Source organism: Glycine soja, chromosome 12 (genome assembly GCF_004193775.1).
Source record: "Glycine soja cultivar W05 chromosome 12, ASM419377v2, whole genome shotgun sequence".
NCBI classification, from domain to species: domain Eukaryota; kingdom Viridiplantae; phylum Streptophyta; class Magnoliopsida; order Fabales; family Fabaceae; genus Glycine; species Glycine soja.
This window is the reverse complement of record NC_041013.1, coordinates 4,155,709-4,179,683: the sequence shown is the minus strand read 5'-3', so window position 1 is coordinate 4,179,683 and position 23,975 is coordinate 4,155,709. Positions and strand designations below refer to the sequence as shown.

General features: G+C 32.9%; 1 protein-coding gene across 1 annotated transcript; it reads left to right on the top strand.

The window, feature by feature from the left end:
- Positions 1 to 11,184: 11,184 nt before the first annotated feature.
- Positions 11,185 to 13,886, top strand: LOC114379878 (zinc finger A20 and AN1 domain-containing stress-associated protein 8-like). The gene is made up of 3 exons (XM_028338676.1): positions 11,185 to 11,333; positions 11,452 to 11,548; positions 12,959 to 13,886. Exon 3 carries the CDS (start codon positions 12,974 to 12,976, stop codon positions 13,496 to 13,498), a length of 525 nt encoding a protein of 174 aa, XP_028194477.1. The 5' UTR covers positions 11,185 to 11,333; positions 11,452 to 11,548; positions 12,959 to 12,973; the 3' UTR covers positions 13,499 to 13,886.
- The last annotated feature ends 10,089 nt before the right edge of the window (positions 13,887 to 23,975 follow it).

The window sequence follows — 23,975 nt, the reverse complement described above, 5'->3', positions numbered from 1 at the left end:
TTATCCCACAGCCGGAAGTCACTAATCCCTCTGGAATTAAGAAGAAATTCTTCTCCCACATGTACTATTCTATGCACATAATTACTTAGTCAGTGATCGAACACATATCATATGTTTAAAAGGTTCAAACTACTTATTATTTGTATCACATCCGTAGGTTTTATACATATGTATTGCAATCATATTTAATTATTTAATTTCATAAAAAAGTTTAAGATTTGAATAATAGGCTGGAAATGAATGTGCACAGCACAACTTTCCCAATCTCAAGCCGTACTCGTAAGTCGTAACAACAGATCGATATATCAATATAGTACCACAGAACATCGTCTTCAATCCTTAGGATTATATTGCAGCCAAAAGTCTCCCCCACCACCAAAAGCCAAAAAGCCAAGTTCCGAAGTTTATTGGAGTATTACTGTGAAGTAAAGTTTTATATTGAGTAAAAATAAAAAAGTTAAGTATCTAAAAATTATTTAGTGAAAATGAAGTTAATATAATTTTTAACACAATTTTAAAATATTTTTCCATCAAATTAAAAAAAATTATTAATTTGAATTTTAGTTTTAAAAAACAAATTCTTCTTAAATTTCACAATGATTTTTCGTATTATTACTCATATTGATAGTGTTTCACCACCACTATCATTTGTATCATTCTGATTATCATTTTATTACTATTAGCTTTGATTTCACTATTGCCACCCATACAATCATAGACATTGTAACTTCTAAATTCCAAAAAACTAACTTGAACTTATGGCTAAGTTATTTTTAGCTTATGGGAACAACATGTGTCATTTTTGTTTTTTATTTTCTTTTTATAACTGTTTGTGAAAAAACTTATCCAAATAAAACCTATATATGAGCGATAAAGACTAATCCTTATATGTATTATTCTTTCTAGTAGGTTAACAATATATCAAATACAAAAGGTTACAAAGAGTATCTATTAAAGAACTTTCTTATATTCACCTTACAAAGATTCGATTGTATGAAGATGATGTAATAATTCATGGTCATAACATTTTGAAATTTTGTAACGCTCATCAGTTTTGAAAGCCATTTTGAATGGTTGTTAATGGATGATAATGGCCAATAAAGAATTGTAACAGCCAATAATGAGTGGTAATGGCTGATAAATGCATTCTTGATGGTAGAATGCCTATATAAGCACATGAATTTGGTCCCTGAGCTCATCCCTTCGAATTCAGTCTTATACACCATCTAGAGAGTGGAAGAGAGAGAGCTTGGAAGAACCAAAACAAGAAACTCTTCATAGCAATGGCTGGAGGTATGTTTTGATCTGTAATTTCCGCATTTTATTAATAACCTGTGTTTCTTTGTAGTTTGTAATATCACAGGTTAAAAGAGATTTGTTCTAACATTTGGTATCAGAGCAAGAATTGCCTCTGCCTTGTCCATTTTCGTTTTTCGGTATTTTCCGATTTGATTTTGTTTATGGTATGAAGGGCCTTGTTTCTTAAAAAATAAAATTAGAAATATGTATTTCGTTTGATTTCCTTAATTTTGGCTTTTGAATCGTGAAAAATGGTGTCCGAATGAATGAAAAACGAACGGGTCTGCGTATGGGTCGGGTTTGACCCGCTAAAGGTTGAAGATGATGAACAGTGTTTTAAAAAAAAAAAAAAAAAGACAAAAACTCCTACGTTTTGTGCTAGCTGGGTATCGAACCCTTGATTTCGAGAACACTAATGTATGTGCAGACCACTAAACCAATAAGGCTTTTCTGATATGTTGTCGTTTTTAATACGTTATATACACATTGTGCTTTACAGTTTTTTGAATTTTGATTTAATTTATGCATGAATATATTCTAGAACATTTTATTCTATGCATATATATATGAAATCAAATGCATAATATTATATTTCAATTATAAAATTATATGAGAATCTTATTCATAATTATATTGTATCTTGATTTTGAAATGCAAAATACTATTTATTCTCATATAATAAATTTTTATGTCTAAGTGATCTTTATGATTTTGATTAATTATGGATTAGCCACAGCATCTATATTTGATTAAAATTATATATTAAGTTGGTTAAAGATCATATAAGGAATTAGACATAATATTGTAATTAATTATACTTATATAATGAATTTTATCTCACAAGAATTTTTATTATATCTGTATAATTAATTGGGATAAAATGACGTATTATTTTTCATGATTTACCCACAGGCATCATGATGTATGGATAATTTGTCGATTTTATCATAAAGTAAAAATTTACGATAGAAATTAAATTATTTTCATATTGTACCCGTAAAGCATGAATATTAAGCAAATTATTTGATTATTCCATCATAAGGTTTAATTGTTTCTTATTGAATTAAAAATTTAGCCCACAGGCAATTTTTATGTCACAAGATTCAATTTTATGGTATGTTTACATTGGTAAAAGATACAATTAAGATTAGTATGCCTCAAATTTTGACATAAGCCTTTGAATTTTGCAGCTTCTCAAACTATTAATTTTTCTGATATTCAATGTGATGTTCCCGAACTCAAAGGAGATAACTATAAGATATGGAAGGAGAGAATTCTTTTACAATTGGGGTGGATGGACATAGATTATGCTATAAGGAAAGACGAACCACCTGCAATCACAAATGAAAGTAGCCCAGCTGACGTTGCGCTATATGAGCGGTGGGAACGATCCAACCGGCTCAGCGTGATGTTCATTAAGACTAAAATCTCGGCTGGGATACGTGGTTCTGTTGACCAGCATGAAAAGGTCCGAGACTTGCTTAAGGCCATTGATGACCAGTTCATCACTTCAGATAAGACTTTAGCAAGCACCTTGATCATGAAGTTTTCTTCTCTTCGGCTCACCAGTGTGAAAGGTGTGCGTGAGTACATCATGAAAATGCGAGATATTTCAGCTCAACTTAAGAAACTAGAGGTTGATATGTCTGAGTCCTTCCTAGTGCATTTCATTTTGAACACCCTTCCGCATGAATATGGGCCATTTAAGATTTCCTACAACACACATAAAGATAAATGGTCTATCAATGAATTAATGACCATGTGTGTTCAGGAAGAAGAAAGGCTTGTAATGGAGATGGGTGAGAGTGCACTACTGACTACTGCTTATGGGAAGAACAAAGCAATTAAGTCTCAAGCTTATCAGAAGGGGAATGGTAAAATACCACCTCAAGCTGATATTAAGAAGGTGGCAAAGTGTTTCTTTTGCAAGAAGAAGAGACACATGAAAAAGAATTGCCCCGGATTCCAGAAATGGCTTGAGAAGAAAGGTAAATCAATCTCATTAGTATGTTATGAATCTAATATGGTTAGTGTTAATATTAACACCTGGTGGATTGATTCTGGATCTACTATTCATATTGCAAATTCTTTACAGGGTATGCAAAACCTAAGGAAACCAGTGGGAAGTGAGCAAAGCATTTTATCAGGCAATAAGCTAGGCTCACATGTGGAGGCCATTGGAACTTGCATTTTGACTTTAAGTAGTGGCTTTATTTTAAAATTAGAAAGGACTTTTTATGTACCAAGTTTTTCCCGAAACTTGATTTCTATTTCAAGGCTTGTACCGTTTGGATATTCCTTTAATTTCAAAGACACATCATTTGAGTTATTTTATAATTCTGAATGTGTTGGGAATGGTATATTGTCTGATGATCTTTATCTTCTTGGTTTACAAAATAATGCCACTTATAGTTCTATGCATGTTCAAACTGGTATTAAAAGGTGTAATATTAATGAGAATTCCTCTATGTTATGGCACCGGAGATTAGGACATATCTCCATTGAGAGGATTAAAAGGTTAGTGAAAGATGGGGTACTCAATACTCTAGATTTTGCTGACTTTAAGACTTGTATGGACTGCATTAAGGGTAAGCAGACCAACATGTCTAAGAAAGGTGCTAATAGGAGTTCAAGCATATTAGAAATAATTCATACTGATATTTGTTGTCCAGATATGGATGCACATGGTCAGAAATATTTTATCACCTTTATAGATGATTATTCACGATATATGAATGTTTATTTGCTTCATAACAAATACGAAGCATTGGATGCCTTCAAAGTCTTTAAGGCTGAAGTTGAGAACCAATGTGGCAAGCAAATAAAAATAGTGAGATCAGATAGAGGTGGAGAATACTATGGCAGGTATACTGAGAATGGACAAGCACCTGGTCCCTTTGCAAAGTTCCTTCAAGAACATGGGATTGTTGCCCAATACACTATGCCTGGTTCTCCGAATCAGAATGGTGTGGCAGAAAGAAGGAACCGAACATTATTGGACATGGTGCGGAGTATGCTTAGCAACTCCAATCTTCCTAAATCCTTGTGGGCTGAAGCACTAAAGATGGCAGCGTATATATTAAATCGTGTTCCAACCAAGGCTGTCCCAAAGACACCTTTTGAGTTATTTAAAGGTTGGAAACCGAGTTTGAAACATATGCGCGTTTGGGGTTGTCCGTCTGAGGTGAGAATATATAACCCACAAGAGAAGAAACTTGACCCGAGGACCATTAGTGGGTATTTCATTGGATATGCCGAAAGGTCTAAAGGTTATAGGTTTTATTGTCCACATCATATTACTAGGATTGTGGAATCAAGAAATGCCAAATTTATTGAAAATGATTTGATCAGTGGGAGTGATCAATTGAGGGACTTAGGTTCTGAAATTGATTATATAGAATCTCAACCTTCCACGTCAAATGAAAGATTGGTTGTAATTCATACCCCTCAAGTTCAAAGGGATGATGAACAACACATGATTGGCATTCCACAAACTGTTGTTGATAATCCAGTAGATCAAGTTGATCATCAAATTCATGAAAATGATGAACAACCAGTTGAACAACATGATCCCCAAGAAAATGTTGATGCAACATTAAGGAGGTCTACTAGAGTAAGAAAATCAGCTATTCCTAGTGATTATATTGTATATTTGCAAGAATCTGACTATAATATTGGAGCTGAAAATGATCCTGAAACTTTTGATCAAGCCATGAGTTGTAAAGAGTCAAATTTATGGTATGATGCCATGAAGGATGAGATGAGTTCCATGCAGAGTAACAAAGTTTGGAACCTTGTAGAGTTGCCTAATGGGGCGAAGGCCATTGGATGTAAATGGGTCTTTAAGACCAAAAAGGATTCATTAGGCAACATTGAGAGATACAAGGCAAGACTTGTTGCTAAGGGATTTACTCAAAAGGAAGGAATAGATTATAAAGAGACTTTTTCTCCAGTATCTAAGAAAGATTCTCTTCGTATAATCTTGGCATTAGTTGCTCATTTTGACCTTGAGTTGCAACAAATGGATGTGAAAACAGCTTTTCTTAATGGTGATTTAGAGGAGGAGGTTTATATGAAACAACCTGAAGGTTTCTCCTCTAATAGTGGTGAGCATTTGGTTTGCAAGCTTAATAAATCTATATATGGTTTAAAACAAGCTTCCCGTCAGTGGTACCTTAAGTTTCATGGGATAATTTCTTCATTTGGTTTTGATGAAAACCCCATGGATCAATGCATATACCACAAGGTTAGTGGGAGTAAAATATGCTTTCTTGTTTTATATGTAGATGATATTTTACTTGCAGCCAATGATCGGGGTTTGCTACATGAGGTGAAACAATTTCTCTCTAAGAATTTTGACATGAAGGATATGGGTGATGCATCTTATGTCATCGGCATTAAGATTCATAGAGATAGATCTCGAGGTATTTTGGGTCTATCACAGGAAACCTATATTAACAAAATTCTAGAGAGATTTCGGATGAAAGATTGTTCACCAAGTGTTGCTCCCATTGTGAAGGGTGATAGGTTTAATTTGAACCAATGTCCAAAGAATGACTTTGAGAGGGAACAAATGAAAAACATTCCTTATGCTTCAGTTGTTGGAAGCCTCATGTATACTCAAGTATGCACAAGGCCTGACATTGCTTTTGCAGTTGGAATGTTAGGAAGATATCAGAGTAATCCAGGTATTGACCACTGGAGAGCTGCTAAGAAAGTGTTGAGGTACCTTCAAGGGACCAAAGATTACATGCTTATGTATAGACAGACAGACAATCTAGATGCGATTGGTTATTCAGACTCAGACTTTGCTGGTTGTGTTGACTCTCGTAGATCAACATCTGGGTACATTTTCATGATGGCTGGTGGAGCTATTTCATGGAGGAGTGTTAAGCAGTCTTTGACTGCTACTTCTACCATGGAAGCTGAGTTTGTCTCTTGTTTTGAGGCTACATCACATGGTGTATGGCTTAAAAGTTTCATTTCTGGGCTGAAGATAATTGATACTATTTCAAGGCCTTTAAGAATTTTTTGCGATAACTCAGCTGCTGTCTTTATGGCTAAGAATAACAAAAGTGGAAGTCGAAGTAAGCACATCGACATTAAGTACTTAGCCATTAGAGAAAGAGTAAAAGACAAGAAAGTGGTCATTGAGCATATAAGCACTGAGTTGATGATCGCTGATCCTTTAACTAAAGGCATGCCACCGTTTAAATTTAAGGATCATGTAGAAAGAATGGGACTTGGTTCCAATTTATGATTGTATACATATATGTAAAAATTGAAACTTTTATATTATGATATTTTCTCATATTTTGGTGCACATTGATTTATTTGAGAAAAATTATGTTTTGGACCAAGAATAAACATTGGGTTTATTCATGAAGTTTTATTACCACTTTAAGTATACTGCTTGGGAAATTGAGTATATTGTAATACATAGATGATATTACTCGTTATAAGAGGAACTATCACTATGATTCATATATTCATTTCTTAAGAAGATTGAGCATTAAGTCAAAATGTTTGGACCAAGTGGGAGAATGTAATAATTCATGGTCATAACATTTTGAAATTTTGTAACGCTCATCAGTTTTGAAAGCCATTTTGAATGGTTGTTAATGGATGATAATGGTCAATAAAGAATTGTAACAGCCAATAATGAGTGGTAATGGCTGATAAATGCATTCTTGATGGTAGAATGCCTATATAAGCACATGAATTTGGTCCCTGAGCTCATCCCTTCGAATTCAGTCTTATACACCATCTAGAGAGTGGAAGAGAGAGAGCTTGGAAGAACCAAAACAAGAAACTCTTCATAGCAATGGCTGGAGGTATGTTTTGATCTGTAATTTCCGCATTTTATTAATAACCTGTGTTTCTTTGTAGTTTGTAATATCACAGGTTAAAAGAGATTTGTTCTAACAGATGAATTATTCACTTAATATATGAAATTTGTTTATGAAGACTTTGAGATTTTTCTTTGGTAAAAACAATACGAAATTGAAAGACTACTTACCTCTACCTTAAAAATATATGCTTTAAAATAAAAATTTTGATATATCATAGATTCAATGCAACAAAGAATAATTTAAAAACTCAAAACAAAAATCAAACATTTATTAGATCCATATTTAAGTCAAAATTTTAATGAAGCAAAAAAGTGAAAGAAAATACTTCTTAAAAGTGGAGACAACGTACTTAAATCAGAAAAAGGGAAAAAGTATCCACCTACCATATGACATATAACATACAAAGTAAATTAGTAGAATGTTTTATTTTATCAACTTTACGTTTTTTGCATCAAACATGAAGGAGTGCTCCAACAGGTATATTTCAAAGCTCCTTATAAAAGGCTCGAGAGAAGAACATGCTACACAGAATAATGATGCAACATAATAAGTTGGAAATAACTTCTATGATTTAAAACATCCTCCATAAAACATAGAATATTCTCCTAGCATTCGTAGGTTATTTCATTTTTTATCAAGCTTGTAGGACAATAAATGTTATCACCTCTTGTACACATTTCTTCGTGATTTACTAAGAGCCTGAATATGCTTGGTAAGAAATAATCTTTGCGAAAATTGCCTGGAGAGGCAAAGACAAAACAATATTTGATTAAGGTCTGAAAAGGCCTTGGTAAAAGAATGCATTAACAATTAGAAACTTTTTTTTTTATTCTATTTGGTAATGGAATTTTTATGGTGTACTAACTAAATGTAGTATCTGTTAAGACAAACAAATATAAATTTTCTGTTCCTTTTTTTTTCTTCTCCCTTATCCTTTACATTTTATAAACAGGGGAGCTGACAAAGTAATGTAGCTTATTTATTTTTACAACTTAAATATTTTTAAGAAAAATATTTTAACACATATTTGTTTGTGTGTATAATAGCGACAATGATAATCAAACAAGTTCTCATGCATCTATCACAACCCTCACCACTATGCTAACCCAAGTGGGTTAATATTTTAACACAGACGAAATATTATTTTGTTGAATACAAGTGTTTTGTAAAAAAAATGTGAAAAGTTTTTACAAACAAAATCCAACTCCCATTAAAGAGGATTAATTTGTTTTTTTTTATAGAAATTAATCATTAGTAAAAATTTTATACCAATGTCATGATGATAAAAAAAAAAATAACATCTAAAAATTTCAACATTATTCTAACACATAACAATCACAACATGCACTTATAATTGTAAAACCACAAAATAATTAAATGGAATTTAAAAGTGTATACATGTAAAAAGGAATTCAAATCCACGCTTTCTACCTCGAAACAAATTCACAGGCAACAAGAAGAAGAGAAAATATTATATATTATAGAGAAATGTAAACAATACATTTTTTAACACATCATAATTTATTAAAATTTATTAAAAATTATAAAATCAAAAAAAGAAACATTAACTAAAAAGTGAGACTCAGAAAATATATTAATTTTCAATAAACTTTAGTTAATAATAAATAGTGTATTCAAAAGAGTGTATATTGACATCTCTTTATTATATATGTATTACCAAACTGTCTAATGGAACAATTTTTTTCTGTTAACTTCTTGATAACAGTATAAGCTTCTCATTTGGTAAAGGTATGAGATTTTTTTTTACCAAATAAAGGTATAATAACCTAAACACCGTAAACTCACTCACACCATAAATCTAAATGGTAAATATTCATCATAAGTTTTATGATTAATATCATTTAATGATGTACGTAGTATTAACCTAATAATTGAATAATGTTAATAAAAAAAATCCAACATTAATTTATAATATGAAACGGTACTGTTAATAAACTAGCCTTAAGTATACAGGCAATTTACTTTTCAAACTTTAATCCATACCTCAAAAAAAAAAAAAAAATCCAAACATAGCCCATTTGGATACTTAAAATTCAATTTCTAAATTATTGGTTTAAGTTTAAAGAATCTTATACCAAACTACTGATTGCTCTACTCGTTCAATGATAAAAATATTAAATAACTAAAAATTACATGTGTATAACTAAAAATAATTTGTATAAAGTTTTAAGGTTCTAACTTTGTTATTGTTTTTTTTTAATGGCAACTTTGTTATTGTTGTCATTATACCTAAAAACAAATCTTGATTATTTACGGCAAGAGAATACTAATGAGTGTAATGATTATATATATATATATATATATATATTTTGTTAGATAACACACTTTACACTTAGAGTGTATTGCTTATTTTCTCAAAAATCTTGCTAAGGAGTGTTTTTAATTAAAAAATTCAAAACAATTTTTTTATTATTGAAACTCATGTAAAGAATATATTAAAAATATGTTAATAACGCTGTCATGCAAAAAACACTTTCAATAACAAATATTTTAATTTTATTAACTACTGCCTAAGGACCCTAGTTAACATTAGAGGTGCTCCAAGAAAAGTTTTTAATTGTTCTGGAAATTATGGAATATGTGCAGTTGCTGTCATGGAAGTTGATGCGGTTTCGTACCAAAGGATTCATTTATCCACTGTCTTCTTGGATCAATAACCCTCTGGCATGTATGAATGGTAATAGAGGAAATTAAAATGAAGATTTCTGGTTTAGGTAGCTGACTTGAAATGTAATGGTGTAGTGTAAGTGCATTGTGGATTTTTGAATGCAATCTTGCAGCTACAGGATTTATGGTTTCGTTGCTGCAGAATGGCTGCGGGCAGGCCACAAGTGCTGAAACTGCACTATGGTTACCTTTCTATTATAGGAAAGGGTGGGTTTATGCTTAATATATTTTTATTGTAATCATGGATGCATGGTTTTTCTGTCAGGTACAACTTGTGCATGCCAAATCCACTTTAATATAGTATCAGTTTTGCCTTATTAAAAAAAAAAACATTAAAGGTGCTCATAAATCAGATTGGATCAGTTTTAATTAAGGAAAAAATTATTAATTTATCATCTAATCAGTTTGATTTAAAATTTTAATTTAATATGATTCAATCCAATTTAAACCGTTGTGAATTGGATGAGTTTTTTTCTTCTATATTTTACTTTATATTTTTTTAAGAAAATATTAAATAAATAATAAAATATATAATAAATATAATAAAAAATATATCAAATATTTCATTTATATGTCATTATATAACTAATAAATTAATGATTAACTTTTAAAACATATACTATTTAAAAAAATAAAGTTACACAACTTGATAAATGTAGTTATGCATCTTAACTTGAATAGTTAATGATAAAATTATCTTTAATTATTTTACAAAAAGAGTTATCTTTAATTAACTATTTTTCTTTTATAAATTGATATAAGTTATCTAATAATTTTACAAACATATAAGAAAAAATAATACAAACATTAAGTGATATTATAAATTTATAAATATATATATATATATATATATATATTTGAAGTAGATTGAAACATCAAATTCAAAATTAAATATAACACAATAAAAATTTTAATTTTAATTTTTTTTATCAATTTGAGTCTCTATATATTGAAATTTCAGTTTTTTAGATAATTTTTCTTATTCTTGTTGAATTGAATATGTTTATGAACCATTAATATAAGTAATAATGGATTATATCTTTTAATTTAAAGTTTGAATTTTGATTTTGGATATAAAATAAAATAAATTAAAAAGAAATACACATTTTATATGATTCATTAATCATTATTTTTATGAGATTATTTTATACCAAAAATATCGACAGGGAACAAAAAAAAGGATTTAAGAATCCCTATTAGCATTACTCCCCTGAAACACAGGTTAAATTAAGTATTGGGAAGCTGGCAAAAGCGTTAATAGTAAATGAGAAAGGGACAAAATAGGGAATGTCAGAGTAACACGCGCACCCAATAGTAACTCCCCACGTCGCCTCAATTCTCAGTAAACGGAGTTCGTTGGTACATACAGAGAGAGAAAGTGAAGCAACAAAAGGCCCTTTTAAATACCAAACACTGACACATACAAACGACGCATCCTTCTCTTTCTTTCGGCTTTGATTTCTCTCTCCTCGACTCGATCCCAATTCCACTAGGGTTAGGGTTCCGTTACCCTTTTCCCCTTCTCAATTCTTGCTTTCCTCTTTTAACCGCTATCGTTTTCGTTTATTCATTGATCATTCTTTCTCGTTTTCTTCTTTTTCGGTGAATCCAGGATTCAATTCCGATGCGATTCCGAGCTTGTTAGATCCACGACAAGGTTTCGTTTCCCAGATTCTTTTGTAAAAAAAAATTCTTCCTCTGCCCAACAGGTTAGATTATCGTTATTTCTCTCGCAATTTTCACTTCGCCGACGTGTCTCTGTGTCGATTCGTTCGTATTGATATCGTCTCGTTTTAATTGTATTTTATTGTGTGAAGGAATTTGAGTTGTAGTTTGGTGGAAATAGTTGGTTGTGTTTTGCAGATACGGACCGCGAATAGAGACGTAGGGTCTTTTTTCCCCTCACATGCCATGGCGATGTTTTTATTGAATTTTCATTCAATTTAATGAAACTTTCAGTGATGAGAGTCAATAGTAGGGTGTTTGAATTTTGCTCATATTGTATGATTGGTGTGTATTACTGTCCCGGCTATGGCCTCTGTACTTGTTTGTTCCTAATAATTGAGGCTTTTAAATGCTTTTGGCATTTGTTGTCCTGTTTCTCTTTTTATGTTTATGAAGTTTTTGGTCAAAGTTTTTTGTTGTTAGCCAATAGGTAGGTGATGTGAGGTTCAATATTTTCATAATTTCCTGAAATTTTGTTGTTAAATGTTTCAATTTTTGTTGTGATGGTTAGTTTTGAGGTAAAAGGTTTTTATGTTAGTCAATATAATTCATATTCTTTTCTGGAAAATATAGATAAAGGATGTGGTGACTTTTAATTGTATTATTATTGTCTGGGAAGGTTAGTGGTTTATTGCATCAACTGTGCAGGTATTGGACACTAGTTGAACTGAGGGGTCATGTATGCATGTGGAATGAAATCTATAATAACACTAAAAACAGGGCTAGCTGACTATCTTTTAACAAGGAGTTAAGTGACTTTATATTTGTGATTAAATCTGATAATATTCATTGATATCTTTTACACTGTCAATTGGAATGGATTTGCAGTAAGACTTTTACCACTGCATCTAATGTCAATGTGCAATCCCTAATTGCTTAAAATTGAATCAGTGCTGTAACTTTTTCTTTTATGGCCAGGGGATAAGGTGGTTGGATTGTTATAAATTGCTCTTTTTTAGGTTTAGGAAGGCATTTTGTGCAAGATTCTGAAAGGTCCTAGTCAAATAATGTTTCACAACATTGCTACCTGGCTTGTGATTTACTTTTTCAGTTTGTTCTTGTGAAGTTGACATGCTCATGAGTCTTAAGTCTTTTGGCCATTTTTAAGGGCTGAGTTTTTTCTTTGGGTGCAACTACATTTTGAAAATTTGGGTTTCTGTTTTTGCAACTTGGCATATTCATAAAGAGGAGCAATGCACCATCTCTCTGTCATTTCTTGTTTAATTGCATGGGTCTGCTCAAAAGCTTGTTTCATCAATATGTTGCATTGGGAAAAGGGTGCTATCCTGTTGCCTTACATAAATTGGACTATAATCATAGTTAGTTATTGGGTTTTTTTAAAATTAGTGATGACGTGATGTTAGATGTTCTATATTTGAATATCGTTTGTGCAGGTAAGTTGTAAAAAAATGGACCATGACAAGACTGGGTGCCAAGCTCCTCCTGAAGGTCCTATATTGTGCATCAACAACTGTGGGTTTTTTGGAAGTGCAGCTACCATGAACATGTGTTCTAAATGCCACAAAGACATATTGCTGAAACAGGAGCAGGCCAAGCTTGCAGCATCATCCATTGGGAATATTATGAATGGGTCATCAAGCAGCACTGAAAAGGAACCTGTTGTTGCTGCTGCTGCTAATATTGATATCCCAGTTATTCCAGTAGAGCCTAAAACTGTCTCTGTGCAACCTTTATTTGGTTCAGGTCCAGAGGGGAGTGTTGAGGCAAAGCCGAAGGATGGACCAAAACGTTGCAGCAGCTGCAACAAGCGAGTTGGTTTGACAGGGTTTAATTGTCGATGTGGTGACCTTTTTTGTGCTGTACATCGCTACTCAGACAAGCATAATTGCCCATTTGATTACCGCACTGCCGCTCAAGATGCTATAGCTAAAGCAAACCCAGTTGTCAAGGCTGAAAAGCTTGATAAGATCTAAGATTTGAAGTTGAAGTTCCATGCCCTGAGATGAAGTTATGCACAATTTCATCATGAAATGATCCGAGTTTCCTTCACATTTTATTGGTGTTCTTATTATATTGTTATATGTGGTGGGTGACTTGAGTTATTGGACATCTCTGCAATTTGAAGGACTCTTTCATGTGATTGGTGAAAATATATATGTTGGCCACTGTTGTTTTTAAGTGCTGGTTTGGTGAAAGTTGGTTGGTGTTGTTAGCTTTGTAATGCATCTATTCTTGTATCAGAATGGTATTTGCAATTTAAAGATGGTTTCAAGAGCATCCGTAGACATGTGTTAGATTGTAATTATTGTGGGCCATCTATGAATTATTTTCGATATGCTAGAATTTTCAGAAGTTGCCCTACCTTGATCACTTATTTAATATATTAAGTACCCAATATTTTTTTTTTTAAGAAGTTGGGTTAATAATTGAGAATTTGGAATAGACTGAATTCGTACTTTAGTAAGAGACAATAATAATGCGTTGACGAGGTTAAAACTCTTATTCAATCTCTAAACCCTGATTGTTTTGCTGGAACAGTAATAATGCGGTGACGAGGTTAAGCTAAACTTGCGACTCTAATTGTTTTGCTGAACCTTGTTCGTTCTCTTAGCTGTCTGAAGGTGGAAATTTGTCCTCACACATTCCATCCAAACCAAATGATGCTCATATTAGGTCTAGTAACTTTGGCATGAGATTGCCAAAATCTCATCACTAAAGCTCATGTCCCAATGTCGATCTCAATGGCTAATCGAAACAGATAAAGAAATGACATACTTGAAACAGGAGTCTTGTCCCAGGCATGACGATCCTAGCGATTACAGAGGAACGTCTCAGAACATGCTGCTATTATTAGCCCGTTTTGGTTACACATTTTGGCAACAGTGAGACAAATTACGGGACAAAAGGACCTTTGAAGCTCTCATTGAACGACATCATCGTCAAACTCGGTTTCGTTTCGGCCATATGTAGACAGTTTCGTAGTCAACGCATCAAAATATGCTTAGTTAAATGTACCTGTGTAATGCGGATAATTTTACTTCCACAGTGCGCAGCACAATCATAAACCAAGGAAGTTGTAGCAACAGATCTTTTTTAGTTGTGGGTACGGGGTTGCTTAAATACCAAAACTAAAAAAAAAAAAATTAAAGGACTAAAATCAAATTTAGTCACATTCAAATATTTATAAAAATAAAAATAAAATGTATTTTACCCTACAAGTGATTAGTTTAATTTGAGGAATTATTCATTTAGCTTTTGATGCAAATATTAAATGATGGGTACGAGTTATGAGCTAGGAATTTATTTTGTTTAGTCCGGGGCCGAAACTATAATTTCACCTTAGTGGTGGGTCGGAATTTATTTGAGCTTGGCACACCGTAAATTTTTCATGTTTTTACTTGACAAAATTGGAACACGAGCACACGAGAAAAGCATATTCCTTAACGATATGAAAAATCACATTTTTTTAAAATCTTTTGAACAGTAATTCAGTTTGTCGTTATTACCGCTGGAGTTGGTTCCACTAAGATCTCTCCAAATAGGTGTAAAATTGTTGTAATCTTGTATGTAGTGTGATGTATGTGATTCATATGTGCCAAATATATATATATATATATATATATTTTATTTTATTTTTTCTTTTTGTTGTGCATGACTCATGGGCAGTTTGGAGTTATAAGGGTAATTTGTTGTTGGGTTACCAGGTTGGGGATACAGAGATAAAGTTCTCGCAGAATGCGTAATATTGTATGTGGATTACAGATGATTGTAATACACACCTAAAGATAATGTATGCAATACACGTATATTATATATATCCTGATGTAACTTCATTGTTTACGAATAAGAAAAAGAAGTTCCTTATTTCTGAGAACATAAGCACACTTGCTGAACCTCGTTAAATCTCTTGTGTTTGCGTGTGTGTGTGATTTCTTTCATCCCTTTTAGAATTCTGGTCACTAGTGCTAACAACTAGTATCAGATGGCGCATAACTGGGGCCAAATCTGGAGTGGGGAAGTTGGATAGAATTGAGAATTTTGGATTGTGGCATAGGCGAGTTAAGGACTTGTTGACACAACAAGGTCTTCTAAAGGTCGACTCAAAGCTTGAGAAAATGGAGGATTTGGATTGGGAGGAGTTGCAAGAGAGGGTTGCGGCAACCATACGCTTGTATTTAGTAGACGAGGTCCTCTATCACGTGACGAAGTTGACGTCTCTGGGGGTGTTATGGAAGAAATTGGAGAGTTAATACATGTCAAAATTGCTGATGAACAAATTGTATTTGAAGCAAAAATTGTACGGGCTGAAAATGCAAGAGAGTTTGGATTTCCAATAGCATGTGAATGCCTTCAATCAAATTATCAGCAGTGATCTCACAAGGTTGGACATGAAGATTGAGGACGAGGATAAAACATGTATTGTGTTGTGTTCTTTGCCTTTTTCTTATGAACATTTGGTGACAAATTTAACGTACATGGAAAGACTTAATCAATTTGGAAGCAATACAGGTTGTACTTATGTCTCTCTCTCAACAGAGACAAAATGCAATGGGTAGTTCGAAAGGCGATGGTCTGCATTTGAAAGGGAAACATGAATGTGGAAGGACACAAGACAAGGATTATGGTGGTAGGCAGAGGAAGAGTCTAAGTCTAGAGAATGTAAGAAAATAATAACGAAGTGCTACAAATGCAATCAGAAGGGGCATTTCAAGAGGGACTCCCCAGAGTTGAAGAAATCTAGTGAAGAGTCATCTCGCTCATCATATGTAGCAGAGACTAACGATTCAGACTACTACAGTGAGGGAGATGTTCTCTTTGGTTCATGCAATCAATTAATAGATGCATGGATTCTTGATTTTTGGATGTTCTTACCATATGACTCCCAACAGGGAGTGATTCACCACATACAAGTTAGGTAATTTTGGTAATGTTTATATGGGTACAACAAAGTGTGTGTTGTTGTTGGAATGAGACAGGTGCATATTCCTATGGATGGCGATGGAGTGACAAAGTTATGTGATGTCTGACATATTCCTAAGTTGAGGAAGAATTTGATATCACTTGGTTCCTTGCAGGCAAATGGTTTCAGTTATAGAACTGATGAAGATCAGGATACCTTTAGAGTATGTAAGGGGGCGAGATATGTATGGGTGTTGACTGTGATGAAAGCACATGGGGCTATAGGAAATATTTTTGGGCTACTGGAGAGCATAGTTGTAGGATGAGTTGCATTTGTTGAGTCTGATGATGATGCTACCAAATTGTGGCACCTGTGCTTGGATCATCTTAGTGAGCGTGGGATGACGAAGCTTCATAAGAGAGAACTCTTGAAATGAGTTCAGAGTTGCAAGTTAGACTTGTGTGAGTATTGTGTGCCTAGGAAATAAACCTAGACGTGGTTTAAAGATGCAAAGCAGACCACATAGGGGATTCTAGATTATGTGCATATTGATGTGTGGGGTCTTACTAGAGATTCTTCCTTGGGTGATTCTCACTATTTTGTGACTTTCATTGATGATTTTTCTCATAAGGTCTGGGTGTACTTCATGAATTACAAATTTGAAGTCTTTGAAAAGTTTAAGATGTGGAAGACTAAGGTGGAGAACCAGACGAGCAGAAAGATCAGGTACTTCACATTTAATAATGACAGAATACATAGACTCACGGTTTCAGAAATTCTATGAGGAACATGGCATTTGAAGACATTTCTTAGTGCAGAAAACACCACAACAAAATGGTGTTGCAAAGAGGAAGAATTGGTCCCTTACTGAAAGGGTCCGATGTTTGAGGCTTTTGGGAAGAAGTGGTGAATATGGCATGCTATTTGCTCAACCGATCATCACGAGCATCATTGGATGAGAAAGTTGTAAAGGAAGTTTGGACACGTAACTTTGTTGATTTTAATAATTTGAGAATATTTGGGTGTCTTTCTTTTGTGCATATATTCAATGATGAGAGATCTAAACTAGATCCAAAGTTGAAAAAGTGATTTTTCGTAGGTTATTCCAAAGGTGTGAAGGAGTTAAAGTTTTAGGATCCAATTTCCAACAAGATGGTGATCAACAGACATGCAATGTTTGATGAACAATCCATGTTGCCAGAAATAGTTGAGACAATTGTGCCAGTGTCTGATGGAGCTTCCCTTGGCTCCATGGAGGTTCAGGTGGACTTTGAGTAGTTGTTGGTGATTCCTAAGAGGGTAGAACCATGTAGTCTAAGGCTTTAGGCCACACCTACATATGGGCCAGGATCAATGAGTCCAAGTGGACTGCATCAAGAGTACAATCTTATCAAAGACAGAGATTGTCGCAACATTAATCCTGTTGTCCAATATCAGTTTGAAGAATTAGCTAAATCGACTGCTTTTGCACTTCTTACTAGTGCTACATATCCTTTTACCTTTCAAGAGGCTATGAACAACCAAGAGAAAAAAAATGGATATGTACTAAGGTGTAGGAGATGGAGACTTTGTAGAAGAATCAAACATGGGAGCTAGTTGAACTTCTTGTGGGCAAGAAAGCCATAGGGTGCAAATAGGTGTACAAGAGGAAACTTCTATATCAGAAAAAGAAGAGGAAAAGTTTAAGGCTCTCCCAATAGAAAAGGGGTATGCATAGCAGAAGGGGGTTGATTATAATGAGATTTTCTCCTAGTTGTAAGAAATACTTCTATCAGGACAATGCTTGGTAGCCAGCCACAACATGCATTTGGAATAGATGGATGTGAAGATAATCTTTCTTCATAGTGATCTAAAGGAGCAAATTTACATGGAGTAGCCAAAATGGTTCAATAAAGGTAGACCAGGTCAACTGGTTAGTAAGTTAAAGAGGTCTTTGTATGGATTGAAGCAGTCTCCAAGGCAGTGACACACACAATTTGATTCCTACATGCTTATGTGAGAAGTCTTGATGATGACTATTTTATTTTTCTGCTATTGTATGTTGATGATATGTTGATTGCTAGTAACCTTTTGCATGATGTGAATGAGTTGAAATCATTATTGAACAAGGAGTTTGACAAGAAAGACTTGGGTCCTGCCAAGAAAATTCTTGGGATAGAGATTCACATGGACAAGAAATCTAGACAGTTGTGGCTCCCACAACAGACTATGTTGAGAAGGTGCTGGACAGGTTCAACACGAGTAATACCAAGCCTATGAGTACTCCATTAGAAAAACACTTTAAGCTTTATGTAGATCAATGTCCGAAGACAAATGTTGAGGTGAAGTACATGTCAAAGGTTCCCTATGCTAGTGCAGTTGGTTGCTTGATGTATGCTATGGTGTGCACTAGACCAAATTTGACACATGTTGTAAGCCAAGTTTGCAAGTTTATGCTTGACCCAGGGAAGCGACATTGAGAAACAGTGAAGTGGATATTGAGGTACCGAAAGGGTACAACAAATCATGGTATTATGTTTGACAATTAACAGGGTGATCCTTCAGTTGTGAAATATGTGGATTCTGACTATGCTAGTGATTTGGATGATAGAAGGTCTACAACAGGATATGTCTTTAGTTTTGGAGGTGAGCTTGTTTGTTGCAAGTCTATAATTTAGTCTTTGTGGCAATGTCAACAATTGAAGCGGAGTACATGGCGTTAGTAGAGGCTAGCAAGGAAGTTGTGTTTTTCATAGAGCTAATGAATAAGCTGGGTATTGAGTAATATGGAGTTCAATTGCAATGTGATAGTCAAAGTGTTATCGATTTGGCAAAGAATTAGCTGAATCATGCTGGAACAAAACATATTGATGTGAGGTTTCACAAGATCAGAGAGTTGATGACATCTAGTCAGGTTTTGCTAAAAAATATTCACACTTTAGTGAATGCAACTGATTTGTTAACCAAGAAGGTCACAACCAACAATTTCAATCATTGATTGGACCTGCTAAATGTTGCTTTGTGCTAGGCATGACAGGACCCCTAACCTAGGACACTATGAAGTGGATTTGTTGTTTATCTTTCACGGGATTGAATATTCGCCAAGGTGAAGATTGTTGTGTATGACTCATATTTTATGGGCAAGGCAAAGTTGGAGTGGAGTATAAGGGCCACTTGTTGTTGGGTTACAAAGCGGGTTGGGATGGAGCGTATAATATTGTACGTGGATTAAGATAATGCACGATGTTTAAGATGATATATGATAATGTATGTGTTTATTTGGTAGGAAATATCAATGAAGCTATTATGAAAGCTATGAACTTGAAAATGGAGAGCAATTTGAAGAAATGACTTTAAATCTTTGTGCACTAACCCCCAATCAAATTGTTTGGGAGTTGGAAGTGAAGGAAATTATTTTATTTACTAATAGCGGACAAATTGGAGTATTATCAAATCATGCGCCTATTGCTACAACCATAGACATAGGTATTTTGAGACTACTTCTTCTTGAAGACCAATGGTTAACGATGACTAATGGACGGTTTGGCTAGAATAAACAATAATGAGATCACTATTTTAGTAAATGATGCGGAAAAAAGTCTGATGTAAACTCATTGTTTATGAATAAGAAAAAGAAAGTCACTTTGCTCTTGAGAACGTATACACACTTGTTGAACCTCGTTAAATCTCTCTTGTATTTGCCTGCTTGTGATTCCTATGATCCTCTTTAGAATTTTGGTTGCTATTGATAACACTTTCATCTCTGTAAATGTGATGGTGAGTGCTCTGCCTATAGTATGTTTCTATAAGACATAATGTATAGTGCTTCAAGGTGTTATCTCCCTAATGTATCGATTGACATTCTTATAGGACAAAATCTTCCATTGCAACAATTCGGGATGACAAAGTGTAATGGGCACCCATAAAAATAGCCACAAGTAGGATAGGTAATTACCCATAATATTGGGATTGGGTACGAGGCAGGTATATACCCATAAATTTACATGGGTATGGGTACAAGCACGAATACTATAGTATCCAACCCGTTCTGCCCCCTGCGCACACACACACATAGACACACACACAATTTGCTGTGAAAAATAATTATATTTTGTATGACTACTACTTTAGGTCTCTAATCTCTAACAATATCATTATCAAAAAGTGGAAAACATAAACCTTTAATTTCAGTTTTTGTTAAGTGATTAGAACATTAACTTTAACAATCGCTATGTTGAATGATTATCTTTATAATTTTGTTTATTTATGACTTAAGTTTGGACAAACCAATTTTATGTTTGCTTATTTTTAATATTTTGTGTGTATGCTTTTAATGTTATGTTTGAATTATTTAAGAATGAATTTTCACTATATATTTGTAGTAATTGTTTTAATTAGTTTTTTGTTTATTTACTACTATTAACTTTATACATAAGTAAAGTATGAGTCGTGAGTACATGTATAGATATATAGGTACCCAATGGATAAGAGGATGAGGATTAAAATTGCTATCGGTACAGGTATGGGATCGGGTACGGATATTATTTTTAAACATGGGTCTAAGAACAAGTATTATAGAACCATAACCAGACCCTACCCATTACATCTCTAGCAAAAATGGTATCCAAAGCTTTGTTCTTTCTTCAAGCACTAGTGTCAAGCATCAATATTTGGTTTGAATGGAAACTTTCTAACACCCTTTTCATTCTCAATAGGAAGAATTATGATAAGTGGTGCATTCAAATGAAGGTGATCTTTCACGACTTTCCAAAAATCACCCACATTGTAAATAGTTATAAAGAACTTGGATATGGTACTATTAAGATTTTTTTTATTGACAAATATTAATTTTTAATTATTAGTTTTTTATTAATAGGAGGATCGAACCCATGATCTTTTTTCCCTTTCCTTCTCCTTTAATCATCCAACCTACCTTATATTTTCTTGGTTCTACTAAGGTGCAGATGGCAGCATATCATGAAGTGATATCAAATAAAAGGGATTGTAAGGCAATGTATATCATTCATCAATGTGTGAATTCAACAAACTTTGAGAATATTATGTTTGTGTCCCCTGCAAAGGAAGCTTGTTAATAATTGTTACATAGGTGTGGACAAGTTAAAGGTGAGACTGCAAACCATAAAGGTGTCAATATGACTTGCTACAAATGGAAGGAATTAGAAGAAATTTGATTCAAAGGAAGCATGGTAAGCAATCTTTTATTACATATGTCCTTTATGTGCCTAATAATATGAAGACCAATCTCTACGGTCTTGAACAATTATTGGAGAATGGATATTCTATTAGAATGGAATAAAATTTGTTAAGGGTCTATGGTAGTAAAAAGAAGTTGATTTTGAAGGCTCATTTATCCAATAATAGGAAAATGTGTGCTTCTGAGTATTTGAATGTATCATTTGAGTACGTATCATCTGATTCTGTATTTTCTTATCAGACTTTACCAACTTCGTTTGAACCTACTTTGTTTGACACACACCGATCACAGATGGTCCAAGAAGCATCACAAATATTAGTTGACTATGAAGTTTCTCTCAACAACATTATAATCAAAGGAAACCTTGAGTTATGACTGATGACATGGTGCATCTAGCTTTGTTAGCAAAAGCTCAACCAGTGAGCTTCAAATAAGTTATGAAGAAGCCTGAATAGAAGGCTGCCATGGAGGAAGAGCTAAGGGCAATTGGGAGAAATAACAATTGGAGTAAAGTGGGTGTAAAATTATGATGTCAAATAGATGAATAAAATCATCAAATCAATTAAACTATGGCTTAAGTATTTTTCTTGTTTTTTTTTAAAAAAGAAAAGAAAATAAAAACTTTTCATGCTTTAGGATGTGAAGTGGGAAGAGAAGACACAATGAGAGATTTAATTGATATAAGTTTTAAAAAATAGAAGATAGTAAACAAGGGGAGAAGTGATAAGGAAACAATTTTTTTTAAAAAAAAATTAAACAATGACCTAAATATACTTTTGGTCCTAATACTTACTCCTTTTTATTTTAATTTTAGTTCTTGCATTTTCTTAAAAGATTCCTAAAATTTGTTATTTGTTTGTCATTGGTTCTTGCGTTAAACATTTTTAACAGTAGCTTAGCTAGCTGGCGTTAGCATGTGCCACATTAGTAAAAAAATATCATGAGTGTCACATTAGCATGGACAAATTTTTTATATGGAATAAAAAAATATTAATTTTTTTTTACAAAAAGAATAAAAACAAAAACATTTTTTTTACAAGAATTGAAAGCAAAATGGTAACATTTTTATATGATGAAAAAGATTAAATCTTAAATATTAATCTAAAATAAATCCTTAAATGTAATAGATCTATATAAAAAATTTAATATGAAACAAATATTTAGGAGTGAGAATAAGCTAGGCTTTCATAGACTTAAGTTATCTTGGTGCAAAATTACAAAAGTTCAGCTTGACCTATTTTCTTGTTAAGGTAAATTTTTAAGCTTGGTTTGTCATGCTTGAAGTTTAATTTATTCTAAAAGGTTTTACATAAACATAACCAAGACATGTTTAACAAAACCAAGGTGTTGGATCACGATTGTAACAATAATGAAAAACTGTTTTGAAAATTTGGCTTGGCTTAAAAGCCTACTTACACGACCTACCCAATTTGAAGGTTCTACAATAGTGGCGTTATAATTTTTTGTTTCTTCAAATTCTTACCATATGCATACAGCTAATCCAATATGGTACCACCCCTGAACCAAATTAAGTCATACCATCACTTGAGACAATCACCCAAAAAATCATAACGCCAAGACTATATAGTCTTTCATCGAGTCACACTTGGCTTAAATAAGTCTTGCTTGAAAAATTCAAGGTTAAAGTTTGTCTATTTGTCATGGATCATATTTTAGGTTTGACATTGTCATTATCAAAGCATAACTTAGTTTATCATAGAGTTTGCAAAGGGTTAGATCATTCGATACAACTAGCTACATAAGTAGGCTTTCAGGTTAGCTAGACCTTTAAGATCAAATCTTATATATATATATATATAGTTTTTGTAAATTATGTTATTTTTGCTTTTAGTTTTTGTATTTTTTTTTTTAATCATGCAAACATGACACTTGTGACATGATATATTTTTTTTTCTGATGTGGTACTTGCTGACATTAACAACCATTAGCCACATCAATTGTCCTTAGAAATTTTTAATATTAACTGAATACTATAACAAGATCTAACTAATTATCAAAAACGAGTTTCATATATATATATATATATATATATATATATATATATATAATCTTTAAAATTTAAATATACTCCCATCATATAATATACGATATATCATCTTATGTTTTTCATATTTACTTAAGGGCCTAACTTAATTAACTTATCATTTTTATTAACTTTAGTTCTGACTTGAATTTTAATATTTGTTTATAAAAATTATTAATAAATAAAATAATATAATATATCACAATATGAATTATTTATCATAAAATATTTAAAAGTATTATTTATTATAAATTTTAATTCTATAAAATATATATTTATTCTCTATTACACACAAGCTAAACACTAATTTAT